Source organism: Dermacentor variabilis, chromosome 8 (assembly GCF_050947875.1).
Source record: "Dermacentor variabilis isolate Ectoservices chromosome 8, ASM5094787v1, whole genome shotgun sequence".
NCBI classification, from domain to species: domain Eukaryota; kingdom Metazoa; phylum Arthropoda; class Arachnida; order Ixodida; family Ixodidae; genus Dermacentor; species Dermacentor variabilis.
The window spans coordinates 98810433-98829886 of NC_134575.1; the positions used below are offsets into that span (position 1 = coordinate 98810433).

General features: G+C 42.9%; 1 protein-coding gene across 7 annotated transcripts in view; it reads right to left on the bottom strand.

Moving 5' to 3' along the window:
- LOC142590453 (uncharacterized) overlaps positions 1 to 19454 on the bottom strand; it is a 95259-nt gene that overhangs the window by 6274 nt on the left and 69531 nt on the right. For 2 of the 7 annotated variants that reach the window (XM_075702577.1, XM_075702576.1), the window contains one exon: positions 17872 to 18678. In XM_075702577.1, coding sequence (XP_075558692.1) covers positions 17872 to 18678 — 807 coding nt within the window. Of the gene's footprint in view, positions 1 to 13637; positions 13776 to 16956; positions 18679 to 19454 lie in introns of those variants that run through there. The other 5 variants (XR_012830155.1, XR_012830154.1, XR_012830153.1 and 2 more) reach the window with 4 other exon arrangements.

The following is a 19454-nucleotide window of genomic DNA, read 5'->3' on the forward strand; positions in this document are numbered from 1 at the left end:
GTTGTGGCCTACGTGGTCGCTCCTGCGATTTCTAAAAACGCCACAAACAACCATTTCTTTTCTACTCTGAACACTTCAATAGACTGAGCATGGAGAAAAAATTATAATCCAGATGCCTATTTATTATGAAGCCATCGTGAAGTTCCTCTAAAATGCCATTATTCTCTGCCCATTCTTCCAGCTTTAATTTAATTGCCTGCATTGCTAACCTGTATATTGCCGATGTAATGGTCAATGGTCTATACGAGTGAATTCTATCTTTCTCCCCCTTACATCTATAAATTATATTTATTTTACTTTGTTGCCAACTGTCTGGTATTCGTCTATCTTTTAGACTATTTGGTACTGCTTTCCACAGAGCTTTTTTACTTTTTGGACCTAGTTGATTAATCAGCCCAACAGGAACTTCGTCTAGGCCTGTGGCTGTCGGCTTCGGAATTTTTTCTTGGGCTTTCTTCCAGTTGAAATTTGTCAGCACCAACTCCTTTTCCATCTGGTTCTCTTTCACGAACTTTTATTCCTCAAGCAAAAACCTCATCATTGCCTTGGAAAGATTCGGCTGTTATTTTTCCAATGCAATTTAATGGTGCGTTGCCTTCCAGTTTGTTTCCATCTTCATCTAAGATATGTTGTATTGTTTCAGACTTCCTGCCTAACAAGTTTATGTGGTTCCAAAATATTCTAGTTGCGACCTTCTTTTCCTCCCGTATTTCTGACAACCAATGTTCACTTTCACCTTTTATCATTGCTTGCACCCGCATTTGAACCACAGACTTTTTCTCCCGGTATATTTCCCATTTACTGGCTACTTCATCCTGCGGCAACTGCGCCTTCTTTGCCTGCCTGTGCTCTCGGGATGCTTTCTGTTGTTCGGTGATCGCTTCTCGTATCTCCCTGTTCGACCAGCTTGTTGGTTACCCTTTTTCATTCCAAATGAATAGCTGCTTCTCTTTCCGCATTTCTTTCGTTATTACATTTGGAAGCTCACTATATTCCCACACATTGCTTGGCAATTTGCCAAGTTTTTCCTAGACTTTTGTGGCTATAATTGTTATTTGTTCAGCGTTCGAATTTGGACTGGACATTTTGTTCTCCTTGCTCTGTTTCGCAACTGCATATCTCAGTTCCAGAACGATGCATTTATGGTCACTTCCTATGCTACTATACCCTTCCTCGTCAATGACCATTTCTCTCATCTTATCATAAATTCTTTCTGTCATCAGGCAGTAATGTCGATTGCCGGTTTCCCAATTCCCCTGTGGTCTGCTTGTTGCTCACAAACATCTAGTATTGACTTCTTGTTGTTGTCGGTATAGCCATCTAGATCCTGTGCGTGGGCATTCTTGTCACCTAACAGGACAATTTCAGCATCATTCCCGAAACCCTTAATATCAGAACTTAGGCATTCCACTAAGTGATTTTCGAGCACTAATCTATTACTTTAGCTTGACTTAATATTTGTCCTTAGTGTCCCTTCAAGCAGAAAACAAGTTCAACAAATTTACATGATCAAGACGGCTCTATTAGTCCATTTAGTATTTGGCAGTGGAATTGTAGGAGGTCCAGTAATAAGAAGGCATACCTGCAGCAGTTTGTTAGAACGCGTGGTGTGAAACCTCAGGTTATGTTACAGGAAACACTGATGTCTAGCGTGACTTTAATGGTTTTCAAAGCAAAGTTAAGGATAATGAGCATGCTAGAGGACTCGCAACTCTCATTAATAGGATGTTGGCATATATTAGGAATGATCTTCACATGGCGGATTGCAAGATTGAATATATTATGGTGGAGTTAATTTTAGGTAGCCAAAGCTTATTGCAGACGCATTTAGAATCCTAGTTCCAGTTCTTTACCTTTATCAGATATAACAAGATGGCTAGTTTTTTTACTTTGCTGTAATACACTAAAACCCACAGATACGTTTTTCGAGAGCCAGAAAAGAAAAAACAGTACCGTACCTATTCGCATAATGATCACACTTTATTGTAAAAAAAATTGACGCAAATTCAGGGGTGCCATCATTACACGGTTTAAATTCCCTGAGAAAAGAAAAACAATTTTTCATCCCGCATTTGCTGTGGGATGACAATAGGTGAACAAACAGGCGGCTGCTGTTGTAATAGTGCGGGGCACCAAAACAAAAATGGAGGCCGGCGGAGCAAGCCGAACGCGCCGAACGAGATTTATTATTTTTCCTGAGTACATTATGCACATTGAAACAGTTTCTTCCATATCAGTAATGAATAGTATTGGTAATATCGGCAGGTCTGTGGCAATAACGTAGCCATGTCCACTTGCGGGGACAGAAACAGAGATGGGCATGCTTAGCTGCCAGTGACATAGAAACACATGGCGGGTATGAAGCAGAAATTCCGGCATTTGTCTTCACTACTATCCTAATACGGCACGTTTCCGCTAAGGGTGGGGGAATATCTTAGCTGTGTTACAAGCATCCGCATATGAATAGGGTACACTTCTAATGTATCAGTGTAAACGTGGCCACTATCGTTGATGCTTGCGATTTGTTGTGTGCCCACGAGTGCAGACGAGAAGAACCGAAAGGCGCCTTTTTTGTGGTTGTTGACCACAACACATTAAAAGCCTACAAATAATAAAGCCAACGCAACTTTGGTTGTAGCTTTTCTTTTTATGGAAGTGCAGAAAGTTTTGAAAGGAATAATATGGGGCATCTGCTTAAAAATGTTCGGTGCGTGCAGACCGCTTGGTATGTCTTGGAAGAGTCGTTCACATAGCATTCGACAGATGGTAAGCGCGATCATCATTAGCTAGACTTGGCACACACATATCGCTGCAGCAAGTTCGGGGTGGGATCATTACATGGGAAAGAAAAAAAATCGAATTTTGATGACAAAATTCAGGGGTACAATCATTACGCGAGTGCGATCATTATGCAAGTAAATGCCATACCAGCCGGGAAAACGTAAGAGTCAGGAAGGCCGCAAATTGCCACAGCAGTGATAAAAACAGCTCTGAATGGCTGCCAGTAAAGTTATTAGACATCTCGGTGCTTGCACCTTGACTGGGGACAGAGTGTGCACATGTGTGTAACTAAAGGACACACACGATGTTCCATCAAAGTGGCCACTTTCAACTTTATTATGCTTCACTGCAAAGCTATGCAAATGCTTCATTAAAATTAATAACACTAAATTTCTCATGAAATAACAATTAACTGCATTATACACCTAACTGATAAGCTTGAGTCATTAGTGAGCACAAGTGAAATACAATGCGCACTTCAGTGATCTCGCTATACTGCACCGTATAATATCATGTATATCAAATGAAATGCCATAAAACAAGCGACTCAACTATACCTACTATGAAGCTGTATGCCTAAGTCACTAGTGAATACCATCATTGGTATCAATCGAGCAGTAATAAAACAAACACATTTTTGTTACCAATGCTAACAGATAACGCTGAGTTATTAGTGATTACTAGTGATGCGCTGACCACAATGTTCCATCTTTCATGCAAAATAGCGTCATGGAAATCAAATGAAACGCCATCAAGACGGCAATTCAATAACTATAACATAATAACTAGGAGATGATAAAGGGCCCCTGAAACGGTTCAGACAGATTTTGTAGACGCGTAGGGTACAGCTTAAGTGAAACATTCGCACCACAATTTAAGTGAAGTGCTACGTATCAATGGAGCTACAAGCGATTACAAGTTACCCTCCTCCCTAGCCATGCTTTTCCTCCTCAACTCGTTTGCCGAGCGATCGGGGCTAAGCTGCACCTTCACTGGTTCTGCGTCACAATGCGACGTCACATCGTCCATTTCCGGTTGTTTTGGAGCCCGCCCTCGCCCGCGAGAAACCTCTCCGCTAGCCGCTTGGCTGTCGACCCCAAGCGAGAGCTACGAAGCAGCGTGCGTTGCGAGCATTCTGTCGTAACGCAGAAAGTGTCTGGTATTCCGGTAATCACACACTACCTGAATATTACGACAGAACGATGGAGGCATAAACTCAAGTTGATGAAGGAACTTTAGCGTAGACATACGTGAGCTGCTTGATCGGTCTCCACGGTCCAGCCACCCGTTGGCGCAGAGCTTAACCAGCCAAAGAAAGAGCTAATATTTCTCTAACCAAGTGTAAAACATTTTAAACATTTACAAAAACAATGTGTTAACGATTACACTTCTGCAAAAAATTTACACCAGCAGCAAAGATTACATTTTGTTACTGCTACTGTGTGTGGTTGAACTCTATGTCACCAGGTGGCTGCACCGTGCAGACCATTCACATTTGCGCTTCTGTTCATCCCCTGATACCAGACGCAAGGCGACATGGCCAGGCCCTGTCCCCTTGTACTTGCGTTTACCCTAATACTGGACTCGAATGAATGAATGAATGTTTGGTTTTTATTGGCGCAAGGGCCAGGTATGGCCAAAGAGCGCCAAGTTAGTGTTGATGAATTCGCAATGTAGTTATGAGTTCAATGAGGTTGATGTGACGTGGCTGTAAAGGGACCTTAAAAATAGTCGCTCAAGAGTGCGTAAAATCTATCTATTATAAGATTATGTCAATGATAATAACATGTTCTATGAGCAATAAAATCCATCATGAGAGAATGATGCATTATAAAAGATATGTGAGTTGGTAAAATTACCTGGAGCACTACTGACTTGCCAGAGCCCTTGAAACACAAGGGCCTGGAGGCATGTGCTATACAATATGACTATCACAGCGGCATCCTATCAAGAGAGGAAGCGCTATGATTGTCTGGGACTAATAACGTGTAGGACAACAACTCTGAGGAAACCTAGGACAGTTTGTAATAAAAGGCGGTTCTGGACCGAGAAACATTACGTGATGAAGAGGAATGTGTTGACGGTATGCTAAGGAAAAATGTCTCCTTCTCTCAGATTCAGCTTTCCGACACTCCAGGAGGACGTGGAGCACAGTCAGCCTCTCCCCGCGTCTGCCACAGGTTGGAGGGTCATTTCCGGTGAGTAAAAAGTTATGGGTGCCAAATGTGTGTCCTATTCTAAGACGACAGAATAGGACATCTGTCCGGCGTGATTTTATTGCAGAAGGCCAGAACCCTAATAGTGGCTTTATTATGTGCAGCTTATTATTTGTTTCCCTGTCCCACAAGCGTTGCCAGTAGTTTCGCAGTTTCCTGTGCAAGAAGGGCCTTAGATCTGTGACAGGGACTGCAGCAGTAGGATAAACAGAATACGATGCAATTGATGCGGCCATCAGGTCCGCCAGAACGTTACCTTTGATGCCCCTATGACCCGGCACCCAGCATATGATGACATGCTGGTTACATATATATGCTTTACACAGGACGGAATATAGTTCATTGATTACTGGATTTTTGTGCTTACAAAATGACATCAAAGCCTTCACAGCGCTTAGGGAGTCCGTATATATAACAGATTATTTGAGTTTTGTTTTCCTTATATGCATTACAGCCGACAGTAATGCGTAGGCCTCAGCCGCAAAGATGCTTGTTTCCGGATGCAGTACATCGGATTCCGAGAAGGAAGGGGCGACGGCTGCATAGGACACCCCCTCGTGTGGCTTTGATGCGTATGTGTAGAACTCCGTGCAGGAGTGTTTGTATTGGAGTTCCCGGAAATGCATTTGAATTTCAATCTCTGCAGCGTGTTTTGTAACTTGCATGAAAGATATATCGCATTGTATCATCTGCCACTCTCAAGGAGGCAGCAGCTTAGCTGGAGGCATTAGGCGATGTTTGAGGATTGGGACATCCATTTCAACACTAAACTCCCTCACACGAAGTGAGAAGGGCTGTCTTACAGAGGAACGATTACGAAAGAGTGTATCATATGTCATATCGTTAAGGGTATTAAAACACGGATGTTCAGGATTAGAGTGGACTTTCAGGAAATATGTTTGACTGATGTATGTTCTCTGGAGATGGAGTGACCACTCATTTGATTCGACATACAAACTTTCAATGGGACTTGTTCTGAAAGCGCCAGTGGCCAGTCGAATTCCTAAATGGTGAACCGGATCTAGCATCTTTAGCGCGCTCGGGGCTGCAGAATGATAAATCACGGCACCGTAGTCCAATCGTGATCGAATGAGGCTTTTGTGAAGATTCATCAAACATTTTCTGTCGCTGCCCCATGTTGTATGGGATAAAATTTTCAATAAGTTCATTGTTTTTAAGCATTTCACCTTGAGATACCTTAGGTGTGGAATAAATGTTTTTTAGAGTCAAGTATGATGCCTAAGAACTTGTGCTCTTTGTTCATAGGGATTTGCTGGCCATACATTTCGATATTGGGATCTGCAACGAGGCCTCTCTTTCTTGTGAAAAGCAGGCAAGAACTTTTGTTCTGGTTCACTTCAAATCCATTTTCGTCTGCCCATTTCGATACTTTGTTCAAGCCCTGTTGTACTTGCCTCTCACACACTGCAAGGTTGCAGGATTTGAAACTTATTTGTATATCATCTACGTCAACAGAATAAAATATGGATGGCGTTAACGAAGCACGAAGGGTGTTCATTTTCATGATAAAGAGTGTGCAGCTAAGCACACCTCCTTGAGGTACACCATTTTCTTGTGTAAAAGGTCGCGACAATACATTGCCGATTTTCACGCGGAAGGTGCGTTTGGACAGATAGCTTTCTATTATGTTTAGCATATTTCCACGGATGCCCATCCCCGACAAGTCTCGCAAGATCCCGTATCGCCACGTCGTGTCGTTCGCCTTCTCCATATCGAGGAATATCGATAAGAAGAACTGTTTATGTACAAATGCATTGCGGATATTTGCTTCAATGCGTATAAGATGATCAATCGTGGACCGCCCTTCTCTGAAGCCACACTGATAGGGATCAAGCATATTGTTCAGTTCAAGGAAATGTATTAGTCTACCATTAATCATTTTTTCGAATAGCTTACAAAGACAACTTGTAAGAGCTATCGGGTGATAACTTGCCGCCAAGGAAGGGTCTTTGCCCAGCTTCAAGACGGGAATAACAATAGCTTCCTTCCATGAGGATGGGAGGTATCCAGCAGCCCAGATAGAATTGAAAAGTGCCAGAAGTGTCATTATTGTGTCTTCGTGTAAGTTCTTAATCATGTCATAGATGATTCTATCAGCTCCCGGTGCAGAGCTGCTACATGTGCTCAATGCAGCTTTAAGCTCAGCAATGTAAAAGGACGGTTATATGGTTCATCCGGAGAGCATTTACGATCAAGTGTCTTAAGTTCAGCTAAGTGTTTATATTTGAGGAATGATTTTGTGTAATGTGTGGAGCTTGATACATGTTCGAAGTGTTCGCCCAGAGCGTTCGCCTGGTCCTCCAAGGTAGTCCCTTGGTAGTCCACTAAGGGCAAAGGGTGGATTTGTTGCCCCTTTATCTTTCTTACACCATTCCAAACTTTGGACTCTTGGGTGTAGGAAGTGATGCCCGAGAGAAACCTCTCCCAGCTAGCCCTCCTTGTGACTGTCAGCTTAAATTCTATGAGGTTTTCTGCAGTGGGGGAGAGACGCAGCAAGCCCCACGCTTTGTTTTGTTTCTTTCGTGCCAGTCTGCACTGTTCATTCCACCAGGGTACCCGTCTTTTACAAGAGAGACCTTGTTTTATAATCGACGCAGCTGAAAAGTTCATTCCCCAAACACAAGTAAAATATGCTACTGCTTTGTCTATGTTAAAATCAGTGATAAGATCTCGTGATAAGTAAGTTGCTTCCTTAAAATCATTCCATTCGGCGGAGGCTAGTTTCCACCGTGGTGTATGTAGGGGCATTCATGCTGAGGCATTGAATTTGACATTACAGGGAAGTGGTCACTTCCATAGGGATTTTTTATTACATGCCATTGCAAGTCCGGGAAAATTGAAGCCGAGCCGATAGACAGGTCTATTAATGAATATGAATTATTATGCATATTATAATAAGTTGGCTCCTTCTTGTTGAAGAGGCATGCACCAGAGTTCACAAGAAAATTTTCAATGAAACGACCTCTCGCGTCACATCGCGAGTCTCCCCACATGGTGTGGTGGGCATTAAAATCGCCTGCGAGTATGTAAGGGTCTGGAAGCTGGTCAATTAGGTTATAAAAGTCACTTTTTTCCAAATGAAAATTAGGGGGTATGTATAAGGAACATACAGTGATCAATTTATTAGAAAGAATTGCCCGAACTGACACTGCCTCAAGGGGCGTCTGAAGGGCGACCTGGCAACAAGCTACGGACTTGTCTACAACTATTGCTACACCGCCAGACGAGGTATTCGCCTCGTTGCAGTCTTTACGGTAGACGGCGTATTGACAAAGAAAGTTTGTTTGTGTGCATTTAAGATGTGTCTCCTGAACACACAGCACCTTTGGGTTATGTTTGTGTAAGAGTTCTTTAATGTCATCGAGGTTGTGGATAAGACCTCTATGACATGAAGGTACATTGTCGCCCTATATAGAAGTAATTTTTGCATACTGAATGAAATACAAATCGAATAGTGCCAGAATTGAAACAAATGTAGGATATGTTCCAAACTGTTTTTGAAGAACGCACAGCTATTGTCAAAATATTGGTAAAACAATGTACACATTCCAAGTGTTAATTCCATTGGCAAGTTCCTGTAATTACATCACATTATGTAGCATAGTTTACTAAAAGCACTAACGGATCACTAGGAACAAATGAGGAAATCACTCGCATACAAAGGGCTCTTCAGAGAGTGCAAATGATCTCTGTATAGACAGGAAAGTCTAGCTGCCTCAGAAGTGTATACTTCCTCTACTATGCACACTCTCCTGTTTTATGCCTATACTATGCCCATGGGGGTGACATTTGTCATACTTTTGCTTCACTTTGAGGTTTATTAGAGCACAGGTAATGTTTTAAGTGTTCGAAGACTATTAGAAAATAGTTGTATTGACAAAACGCCTACTTTAACATATCAAATACTTGCACACCCTTAATCGAAACAATAAACCCTGGTATTTATTACCTTAAAAGCATGTCCTGTGCATAATTTTGTCTGTGAGGTAATTCCTGATGAGAGACTGGCACAACTGCGATTCAGAAAGAATCTTTTCAAATTTCTAAAAACAGGATGGGCCCAATTTCTTGCCTTCTGCACACAGATGTATTACACAGTGCAGGTTCATCAGCCAATTCAATATGCAAAGTTTACACAAATATTTCTAGAAAGATATGTCACACTAGTGCTTATAGAAATGCTGGTACATTAGTTAAAATAAAATGTAGGAATGAATTAAGCATAGTGGACTTGACATTCGACTCAAACCTTAAATTACTTATGTTACTTATAGCAGGTTCTTTCTGTGCTAATAATGAATTTCCAACTGCCGTCACTTAACTTCTTTTGCAGCCCCAGATTGCATGCTGTCAATAAATTATTGAAATATCAAGAACAGACAATGAATACTCAACAAACACTGGCATTTATTTGGTGCTTTGGCAAAACAGACAGTGGAAAGCTTACTGAACTATCAATTCCTCTAAAAAAAATAAAGGCACAAATAGAATAAGATCAACAGAATCCACGATGAACCATGTAGACCAGAACCAAGAGCCAACAAATACATGAATTGGTCTAAGAGAACAAGTTCATATGTACCAAAGAGAATACTGAAAAAAAAAAAGAAGAACAGAGCCTAAAGAACACATCATTCAGACATCTGTAGTGTAACAATAATGATTACAATGAACATACATAGTTTGTTGGGGCATGCAAACAGTAATTTGCAAGATACGAATAAACATCGATTACTTTTCGAATAATGAAAAGCCACAATATAACAAAACAAATAGCTGTTTTTGCCGACTTCTTTTAATGAAAGTTTAACTGTATTTTGATTTTTTTTCTCAGTTAAGATAGGGTGTCTACCAAGTTGGCATTTCCAAATTCCCTGAGTTTTCCAGGTTTTCCCTCAGTGCCTTTGCAAAATTCCCTGAGTGATGTAGAACCATGTTTAATGTCAAGACAGGCTGAAACCACATCGCCCGATGCTGTCACTCTCTAGTCGTCATCATCATCATACAGCCTGGCTACGCCCACTGCAGGGCAAAGGCCTCTCCCATACTTCTCCAACTACAGCGGTCATGTACTAATTGTGGCCATGTTCTCTCTGCAAACTTCTTAATCTCATCCGCCCACCTAACTTTCTGCCCTCCCCTGCTACGTTTCCCTTCTCTTGGAACCCTCGAACTCTCTAGTAAGCTTGTCAAAAAAAATTAAAGAAAAACAAATTAATCCAATTTGAATACTAAGGAGTAGTGTTTGTGTTATTCAAAAAGAGAATAGAAGGGAGGGGCTAGTAAAAGGCAGAGCAAATAAAATTTCTTCAAGAAAAATTGCAAATGGTGTCGGACATTCTCAAATACGAATAAAAAGGAAATGCACGTAGAAGCACATATTTTCGAATATGAACTATTTCTATCAACTGATAGCTCAGTGGTATGAGGCCCGAAATTTGTCACAATTGAGATTCTCTCTCAACAGCTCGTAAGTCAACCTCAACTGTCCTGACATACTCTCAGCCCGCGCACGCCGCCTCAGTGTTGTGTTCTAAAGCTTTAAAGAGTTTGTTTTGGTTTGGATGAGGGACACCTGCATCTCGGCATCAGCCGACACTGTTTTTTAAACTCAAGCTCCTTCGAAACCGTGGCAGCACGTTTTCTTTCCCGTCGATTCCTCAGTGCGTAGGTCCTTTCTGTTCTTGACTTCCGTCCGCCACTCGTTCGCACCACGGACCATTTGAAGCATCTTTTTGGTCAGTCGCACAGTACACGTCCAATTTTTATAACCCCCCTAGGGGCCGCGAAAACGTCCGAAAAATCGGCCGGTTAGAAAAAAAAGAATGCATGTCATTTGCAGCCCTTAGGGGCTCAAACCGCCACAGGCACATTCGCAAAAGCTCTGAAGGCCTGTCGGTACACGTATTAGACATATTGGTGCTCGTACTGCGACAGGAAATACCGGGTGCACGCGCGTATAATTAAGAAATACATATTGCGTCTCGTGACATTAACCGCTTCCCACACTGGTTATGCTTCACTGTAATACTTTTGCGCATGCTTCCCCAAACAACATTTCTGTACAGAGGCAAAGCTGACTTTCGGGAACAGGCATTATGCAACCCACCGTGCTCTCCAAGCTTCGAAGCCAATCGCGAGGACCACAAAGGCGGAGTCCATGCCATTGCTGACAGAAGCGAATTCTTTCAATAAAAAACGCGGCACTCAACGGCAAGAAGCTTCATAGCGAACGTCGAAGCAGCTAGGCCTAGCGTTGCCGCAGTGGTGGCTACGGCTGCCAGTGGATCTCCGTGCGAGAGCGCCGGTTCGAGGCGGCGAGGTAATCAAAATGGCAGCGGTGGTGGCTTTTATTAATGCCGTTTCGGACCTGCTGTCCCGGCAAAACATCCAGAAAATCGGACGGCGAAGAGTTCTTGCGTCCGAAATTTCAGACGTGCTGATACATTGACTCTAGGGGTACGTGGTGGTGCCGCGAAGCCGTCCAAATTATCAGGAATGCGGAAAGTCTGTCGTTGACTGTACACTGGAAACTCTGCCAGCTGACGACAAGGCGTCAAAGACGATTCATTACGATTCCTGCCTGTTATTCCAGCCAGCATTACCGCGACTTTCGACCTTTTCAATAAACTTACAGCTAATTTTCCCTGATAGAGGCACAAATTCCCTGAGATTTCCCTGAGTTGTTCCGGACTACTCAAAATCCCTGAGAATTCCCGGTTTTCCCGGTTTTCCAGGTTGGTAGACACCCTGTAAGACTTTATGTGGGTCATTTCTCATATCATAAATCCTTTTGCTCTGTGTTCGATAACGTGTTGAGAAAAGAAATATGGTTACCCCGCAAAAGTGTTTCGGGGACCCTTTAAGAGCAAGCTTGAGCTTGGGGGCTCCCATCTAAATGTATGGGAAAGGAGAAATCGTTTTTCTTGACAACTACAGCCCCAAACCTCATGAGGCTTGTTGCATATAAAGGAAATAGAATCTAGTGACTGTTGGTAGTGAATTTTTGATTTAGGCCATCAGTCTTTTATTAACAATTGTTGAAAATCACGAATTTTCAGAAAACGAAACTATAGAGTTTACATCTAACTGAGCAATGAAAAATATCAATTCTGCAAAATGCCACAAGTAGGACACCTATAAAGTGGACAAAATTGACGTATTATACAAGGCGTTAAAATATGCGACTAATAGTGAGTCTGGTAGCGGCATGACGAACAGCTGTCTGAACTTTGCTTGCTTCATCTTGCAGATCTCTGCTTGCTTCGACCGCCACTATCCGGAGGACTATGCTTTTTCCATTTGTCGATTGCGTGGCATTCCAGTACATGTGAACTTGGATTCCACCTTCAACGGCACGTGTGATTTCGTATTACACGAGAACCTGCTTATTGACGACGACGAACTTCATCGGTGCTGGTCGAACAGAGGATGGCGGACTACTGCTGCAACGCTCACGTGGTCACAGGAAGATATAAAGCCAGACTCGCGGCTTCTGCTCTTCAGCGGGTCTGGTAGCAGCATGGCGAACGGCTGTCTGAAAGTTGCTTGCTTCATCTTGCAGGTAAGCAATAGACACCGTGTACATTGCTTCAGAAGTGATGATCGTTGTTTGCTGCTGCTGCCAGACCCAGAGTGCGTTTTGTGTACCTTTTTTTGTTTGCTGCATTCCTTGAGAATATTGCTAATTATGTCGGTTGATGTAGAGTCAAACCCTGGCCCATACACAAAAACTGAACGTATGCTCACGGAACTGCTAGAAGGGCAAACACGAATAAGCCAAGATTTAGTAAGTCTGACCGCTAAAATTGATGCATTTGAATATAGAATCTCGAAGATAGAAGCGTGGACGTTGGCCGCCGCTAACGTCGACCAGCATGTGTATAGTCTAGAAGAAACAGTTCACGGCCATAGAAAAGCCATCGAACTGCTGGGCAGAAAAAATGACGATTTAGAAAACCGATCACGTCGGAACAACGTAATAATCTATGGCCTGCCTGAGCCATCGCCTGAATCCCCTGAGCAACTACTTGCCGCTGTGCTGAAGCTCCTTTCCACGAAACTGAAAATAGCATGCAACTGTGTTGAGCGCTGTCACAGGCTCGGTGCACAAAAAAATGGGAAGGTGAGACCTATCATACTTAAGTTGCTCGATTTCAGAGTGAAGACTTCGATATTAAGGAATGCTTTTAAATTCAAAGGGTCAGATACTCATATCAGTGAGGATTTTTCGTTCTCTGTGTGGCAGACACGCAAAGCTCTGTGGGTAATTCGGTCGAGCTTAGGAAGAACATGAACAAGGTTCGACTGAGCTTTGACATTCTGATAGTAGACAGCGTCTGCTACTTGTGGGATGACACTAGCAAGTCGCTTATCAAAACTTCCAGCAACATACCCACTAGCAGCACAGAGTTACTTCGGGTTAGACACAACCTAACCCTTCTGAATATAAATGCACGCAGCCTATTGAACAAGCTAGTTCACTTCAATTGGCTAATTGAATGCCATCAACCATCTCTGATCTGTGTCACTGAGACCTGGCTAAATGACTTGGTCACGGAAGGTGACTTCGTGCTTCATAATTACTCTGTCTTGCGAAGTGACAGGTTATGTGGTAGGGGCGGCGAAGTAGCTTTATTCACAAAGGCATTGATTTTGTAATGATACCGAGTCTTCCTAGCACCGAGTCGGTATGGTGCAAATTATAAATAGGTGATCTTGTGGTGGCTACTGGCGCTTTATACCGGGCTCCTGATTCTGAAAAAAAATATATATTTCCAGATTGTTGTGATTATATATTAAAACACAAGCTTCACAACTGCAAATTGATCCTTGCTGGTGATTTCAATACCACAAGTATTAACTGGAGTACATTGGCTTCGTATGGTCACGACAGGCCGATTTGTGACTCACTTATTGACTTGGTTTTGTCGTTAGATCTGACACAGATTGTTAGTAGCGTTACCCAAGAGAGCTCGATCCTAGACCTGATTTTCCTTAACCAAAGGTTACTACAAAATGGATAGGACTGCCAAATCATAGAAGGCCTGTCCGATCACAAGGGAGTTCTGCTGAAGGTTGATGTCACTTGTGAGTGCAATAGACTTGATTTTCAGATGTCAGTTATTTTTCCCATGCTGATGACAATTCTATTGGTAATATTCTAGCATCCTCTTCTGACGCTTTTCCACAATGTAGTAGCATTTGCAGTTTGGACAAGTTGTTTGGTATCTTTTGCAACATTGTTAAATGCATCTCGCAGTTTGTTCCCAAGAAGTGTGTGAAATGCAACCCGAAGCAGCCTTGGTATAATAGGGACATTATTCATCTTATCAGGGGCATCAAGAGGCTTCATAAACGTAAAAATGTGAGTCAGAGCAACCAATGCTGAATACTGCACCTCCTTTTGTCCGAATTAAAAAGCAAAACACACGAAGCCAGGCACTTTTATTTCGACACCATGTTATCAACATTGTTGAAAGAAAACTCATCGAAGTTTTGGAAAACAGTGCTTCCGGCTGCTCATGACACTTCATCATTGATCATTAACGATCACCCTTCCTTTGAGCATTTTCGAAACTTTCAACGCTTATTTTCAGTCTGTATTTTGTCAGGACGATGGCGTCGATCGTCCTTTCTGCATCAACAGCACTTTACCAGGGCTTCCTGCTCTCACTATAACTTACGCTGGTGTTCACAACTTATTACTAACAATTGATACTACAAGAAGTTCTGGAGCTGACGAAGTGCCAAAGAAATTTTTACAGCGATACTCTGAAGGGAATGCCCGGTACTTGACAGTTATATTTAACAAATTTCTTGAGACGTTGACAGTTCCCCAGGTTTGGAAACAAGCTAACATCATTCCCATCTTCAAATCTGGCAGCAAACAGCTAATCACTAGCTACAGGCTTATATCGTTGCTGCCTACGTGTTGCAAACTTCTCGAGCACATCATTCAGTATTTATCGGCAAATAACTTTCTGTCCCTACAGCAGCATGGTTTTAGAGCAGGATTTCCTACAGCGCTATTACTAGAATTTACGCATGACATAGCTACTTCACTAAATAACTGCGGTCAGCTTGATGCCATCTTTATCGACTACTCAAAAGCATTTGACACGGTAAGCCACAGAAAACTACTTTCAAAACTTGATGCAATCTTTCCTGGTAATAAACTAATTGACTGGATATCCGATTACTTGCACCTCCGATTCCAATCCGTCACTTTTAATTGCAAAACCTCTTCTATAGCTCAGGTCATGTCAGGGGTGCTGCAGGGCTCAGTTCTCGGGCCGCTCTTATTCATCATATATGTTAATGACATTATTGAAGTAGCCAGAAACACACAAGTGAAAATATGTCTCAGACGCAGATGATTACGTGATCTATTCCAACATTTGTCTCTTCAGACAAGAAGTGCTTAACAACGTATTTTCGTCATTTTCAGACTGGAGTAACACATGACAGATGAGGCGAAATGCGAAAACACCCGTGTACTTAGATTTAGGTGCACGTTAAAGAACCCCAGGTGGTCCAAATTTCCGGAGTCCTCCACTACGTCATGCCTCATAATCAGAAAGTGGTTTTGGCACAATAAACCCCATAATTTATTTATTTTAACATGACAGATGAGCATTAACTTCAGCAAAACTGTGGCAATGACTTTTACTAACAAGAAACAGTCCCTAAAATTCACGTACAGCACTCAAGGGTACAGTATTAACGAAGTTAACGAGTTCAAATACTTCGGACTTACTTTCACATTTAACCTTAGTTGCCATAATCATATCAATACAGTCTGCTCTAAAGCGCTGCGAAAATTAGGGTGCCTAAAACGAACTTTAAAGCAAGGCACTAAAGAGTGCAAGCTTACGGCCTACAAATCACTAATTAGACTTGTTTTGAGTATGCTTCTGTAGTGTGGTCGCCTTATCGCATAAAGGATATTTCCAAATTAGAATCCACTCAGAAAAAAGTTACGACCGTAGGTTTTCACCGTCGTCACACGCACACGCTTTATCAATGGACCCATTGTCGTTTCGTTGCATGTGTGACCGTCTAATCTTGCAGCACAAAATCATACAAGGATTGACTAACAATGAAGCGCTTACCTTGCTAATGACACCTACTGTGCGAGTAAGCCGACGTATTCACCCATTAAACATAGCTCCCTTCATTGCAATAATAGATGGTTTTAAGTTTTCTTTTTTTCCACACACTGTTGGATTATCGAATAACTTAGTTGGTTCTCTGCGTTTATTGCCGACTAATCAATTTCGGAAAGAACTGCCTAACCATGTTAGTTGACATTTTTGTGTTGATAAGTTATGTAACCCACTTCTGCTACGTCTCTAAATGAGATAGCAGCGTTTGTAAATAAATAAATAAATAATAGGTGAGTAGGACATTTGAAAGGTCCCCGTAAATAGTGTAAGAAATTAACAAAAGAAATAAATTCATACATCAAATTTGTCCGCTTTGAAAGATCTAGCTTATGCAGCTTACCGAGCTATGATATCTATTCCAGGTACAGAGCTAAAGATTTATAAAGTTCTAGCTCCAATTTTTTTTCATGCTGGACCATCTTTGCAAACTCCTGTTATAACATTCAGGCCTTCAACCAAAAATATGCTTCCAGCAATCACCAGATTTTAGCTTCTTCTCTCAATTGTAACAAATTTCGCTATAATCGGCCCACTGGTTATTCAGAAAAGCATTTCTGCGTTTTACGCGTATTTGAATAGGCAGCATCGGAGTTTGGCTCGAGTTAAAGCTTGCTCTCGGCAGCATGCGGAGACACTTGTGCTACCTGCTGGGGTAGCACAAGTGACATACTACACGTAACACTATGTACTACTATGTACTACTACGTAACATACTACACATATGTATATTTTGTAATTCAGACTCTAGTTCAACAAGATTGTTGACCTACCCTAGAGCACCATGGTGCTGTGCTCTCTTAAGTTGGTTCAAGTGATGAGGACCTGGAGCAAATGGTGCAACCTTATGGCCGGTCACCTGTATGAATGCACTGGTGTATCTTCAGGGCATTCCTCAACGAGAATCTCTGTAGGTAGAGTGGGCACTGAAATGGCTTCTTGCCTCACGTGTTTCCTGAAGGTGCTCCAGTATGAGAAGCTCTGAGAGCATGAAGGGCACTGATATGGCTTCTCGCCTGTGTGGGTGCGCAGGTGAACTTTCAGGTTGCTCTTTCGTGAGAAGCTCTGACAGCATGAAGGGCAGTCAAATGGCTTCTCGCTTCTGTGAGTCACCAGGTGCGCTTTCAGGTCATACTTTCGTGAGAATGCCTGGGAGCATGAAGGGCACTCAAATGGCTTCTCGCCTGAGTGAGTGAGGAGGTGCTTTTTCAGGTCGCCCTTTCGCGAGAAGCCCCGAGAGCATGAAGGGCACTGATTTGGCTTCTCGCCTGTGTGGCTGCACAGGTGCTCTTTCAGGGAGGTTTTTCGCGAGAAGCTCTGAGAGCATGAAGGGCACTGATATGGCTTCTCGTTTGTGTGAGTCACCAGGTGTGCTTTCAGGTGATATTTTTTTGAGAAGCCCCGAGAGCATGAAGGGCACTGATATGGCTTCTCGCCTGTGTGGGTGCGCAGGTGAACTTTCAGGTTGCTCTTTCGTGAGAAGCTCTGACAGCATGAAGGGCAGTCAAATGGCTTCTCGCTTTTGTGAGTGAGGAGGTGCATTTTCAGGTCGCCCTTTCGTGAGAAGCCCCGAGAGCATGAAGGGCACTGATATGGCTTCTCACCTGTGTGGCTGTACAGGTGCTGTTTCAGGGAGGTCTTTCGCGAGAAGCTCTGAGAGCATGAAGGGCACTGATATGGCTTCTTACCTGTGTGGGTGTGCAGGTGGGCTTTCATGTAAGACTTGCGTGAGAAGCATTGAGAGCATGAAGGGCATTGATATGGCTTCTCACCTGTGTGGGTGCGCAGGTGGGCTTTCAGGTTGTCCTTTCGGGAGAAGCTCTGACAGCATGAAGGGCAGTCAAATGGCTTCTCGCTTTTGTGAGTGAGGAGGTGCATTTTCAGGTCGCTCTTTCGTGAGAAGCCTCGAGAGCATGAAGGGCACTGATATGGCTTCTCACCTGTGTGGCTGTACAGGTGCTGTTTCAGAGAGGTCTTTCGCGAGAAGCTCTGAGAGCATGAAGGGCACTGATATGGCTTCTCACCTGTGTGGGTGTGCAGATGGGCTTTCATGTAAGACTTGCGCGAGAAGCATTGCGAGCATGAAGGGCATTGATATGGCTTCTCGCCTGTGTGGGTGAGCAGGTGGGTTTTCAGGTTGGACTTTTGAGAAAAGCTCTGAGGGCATAAAAGGCAATGAAATGGTTTCTCGCCCGTATGGATGCGCAGGTGCTCTAGCAGGTGAGCCTTTATCGAGAAGCTCCGAAAGCATGAAGTGCACTGAAATGGCGTCTTGCCTGTGTGGGTGAGCAGGTGGGTTTTCAGTCTCTGCTTCTGTGGAAAGCTCTGAGGGCATAAAGGGCAATGAAACAGCTTCTCGCCAGTATGGACGCTGGCATGTACTTCCAGAAGAAATAGTTCATCAGTCTCATAGTCACATAGCTGACATCGGTGGAAGCATCCTTGCTTTGAGTTGTCACATTTGGCAGTTGATGCAGAAATTAAAGGCCTCGATGCTGCAAACACAAAGAAAGTAAATAAGAGTTATTAGGAAATGCCAAAAAAGAACACAGAGGCTAAATTTAATGACAAGCTATCTTTTTCATTTGATTTGGGAGATCTTCAGGGTGATTTCAAGTACGATGAAACAAAGAACTCCTAATGGTCATTTTTATTTACTCAATATTTCTGCATTGGAATGCTTCATGACCCTGTTTGTGAAGTTCACTTATAAAAGGGATTTCTCAGAAAGCTAAAGAATTACAAAGTGAGCGAATGTGGAGTGTTTGACTACTCTTTCCTACGACCCTTAGAGAACACTTCAATAATGCTTTGACCAAGCCTGCTCTCATGTCCGCAATGATCAGTTGAGGCCCGGTAACCATATGTGGCACTTGCAAAATTTGTTATGATTCGCTGGCACAACAAATTTGTTTTTTACCAGACTCCATCAGTGAGTTTCCTCTTGATCATGCACTGAACTTTGGCAACATTATCTTAAGTCGAGGTTTGAAGGAGCCGGCTAGGAAATGCTGCAGTTTTTCCCATATAACCTGCCAACCCGCGTCCTCTTTCAGAACAGCCCAGAAAGAAAAAAAACAATATGCAGGTATAACCCATGAAAATAACTGCATACACAACCCCCAGATGTGTACAAAACAGCATCCATTTGGCGATAAACCACTTGTCCATGTCATATCTTAAGCCAATGACTGTTGTTCTGTTTCCGGAGACAGGAGTTGGGCCGTTGAGCACGGCTTATCGTGACCGAAGTTCCACTTTGCCAGCACCA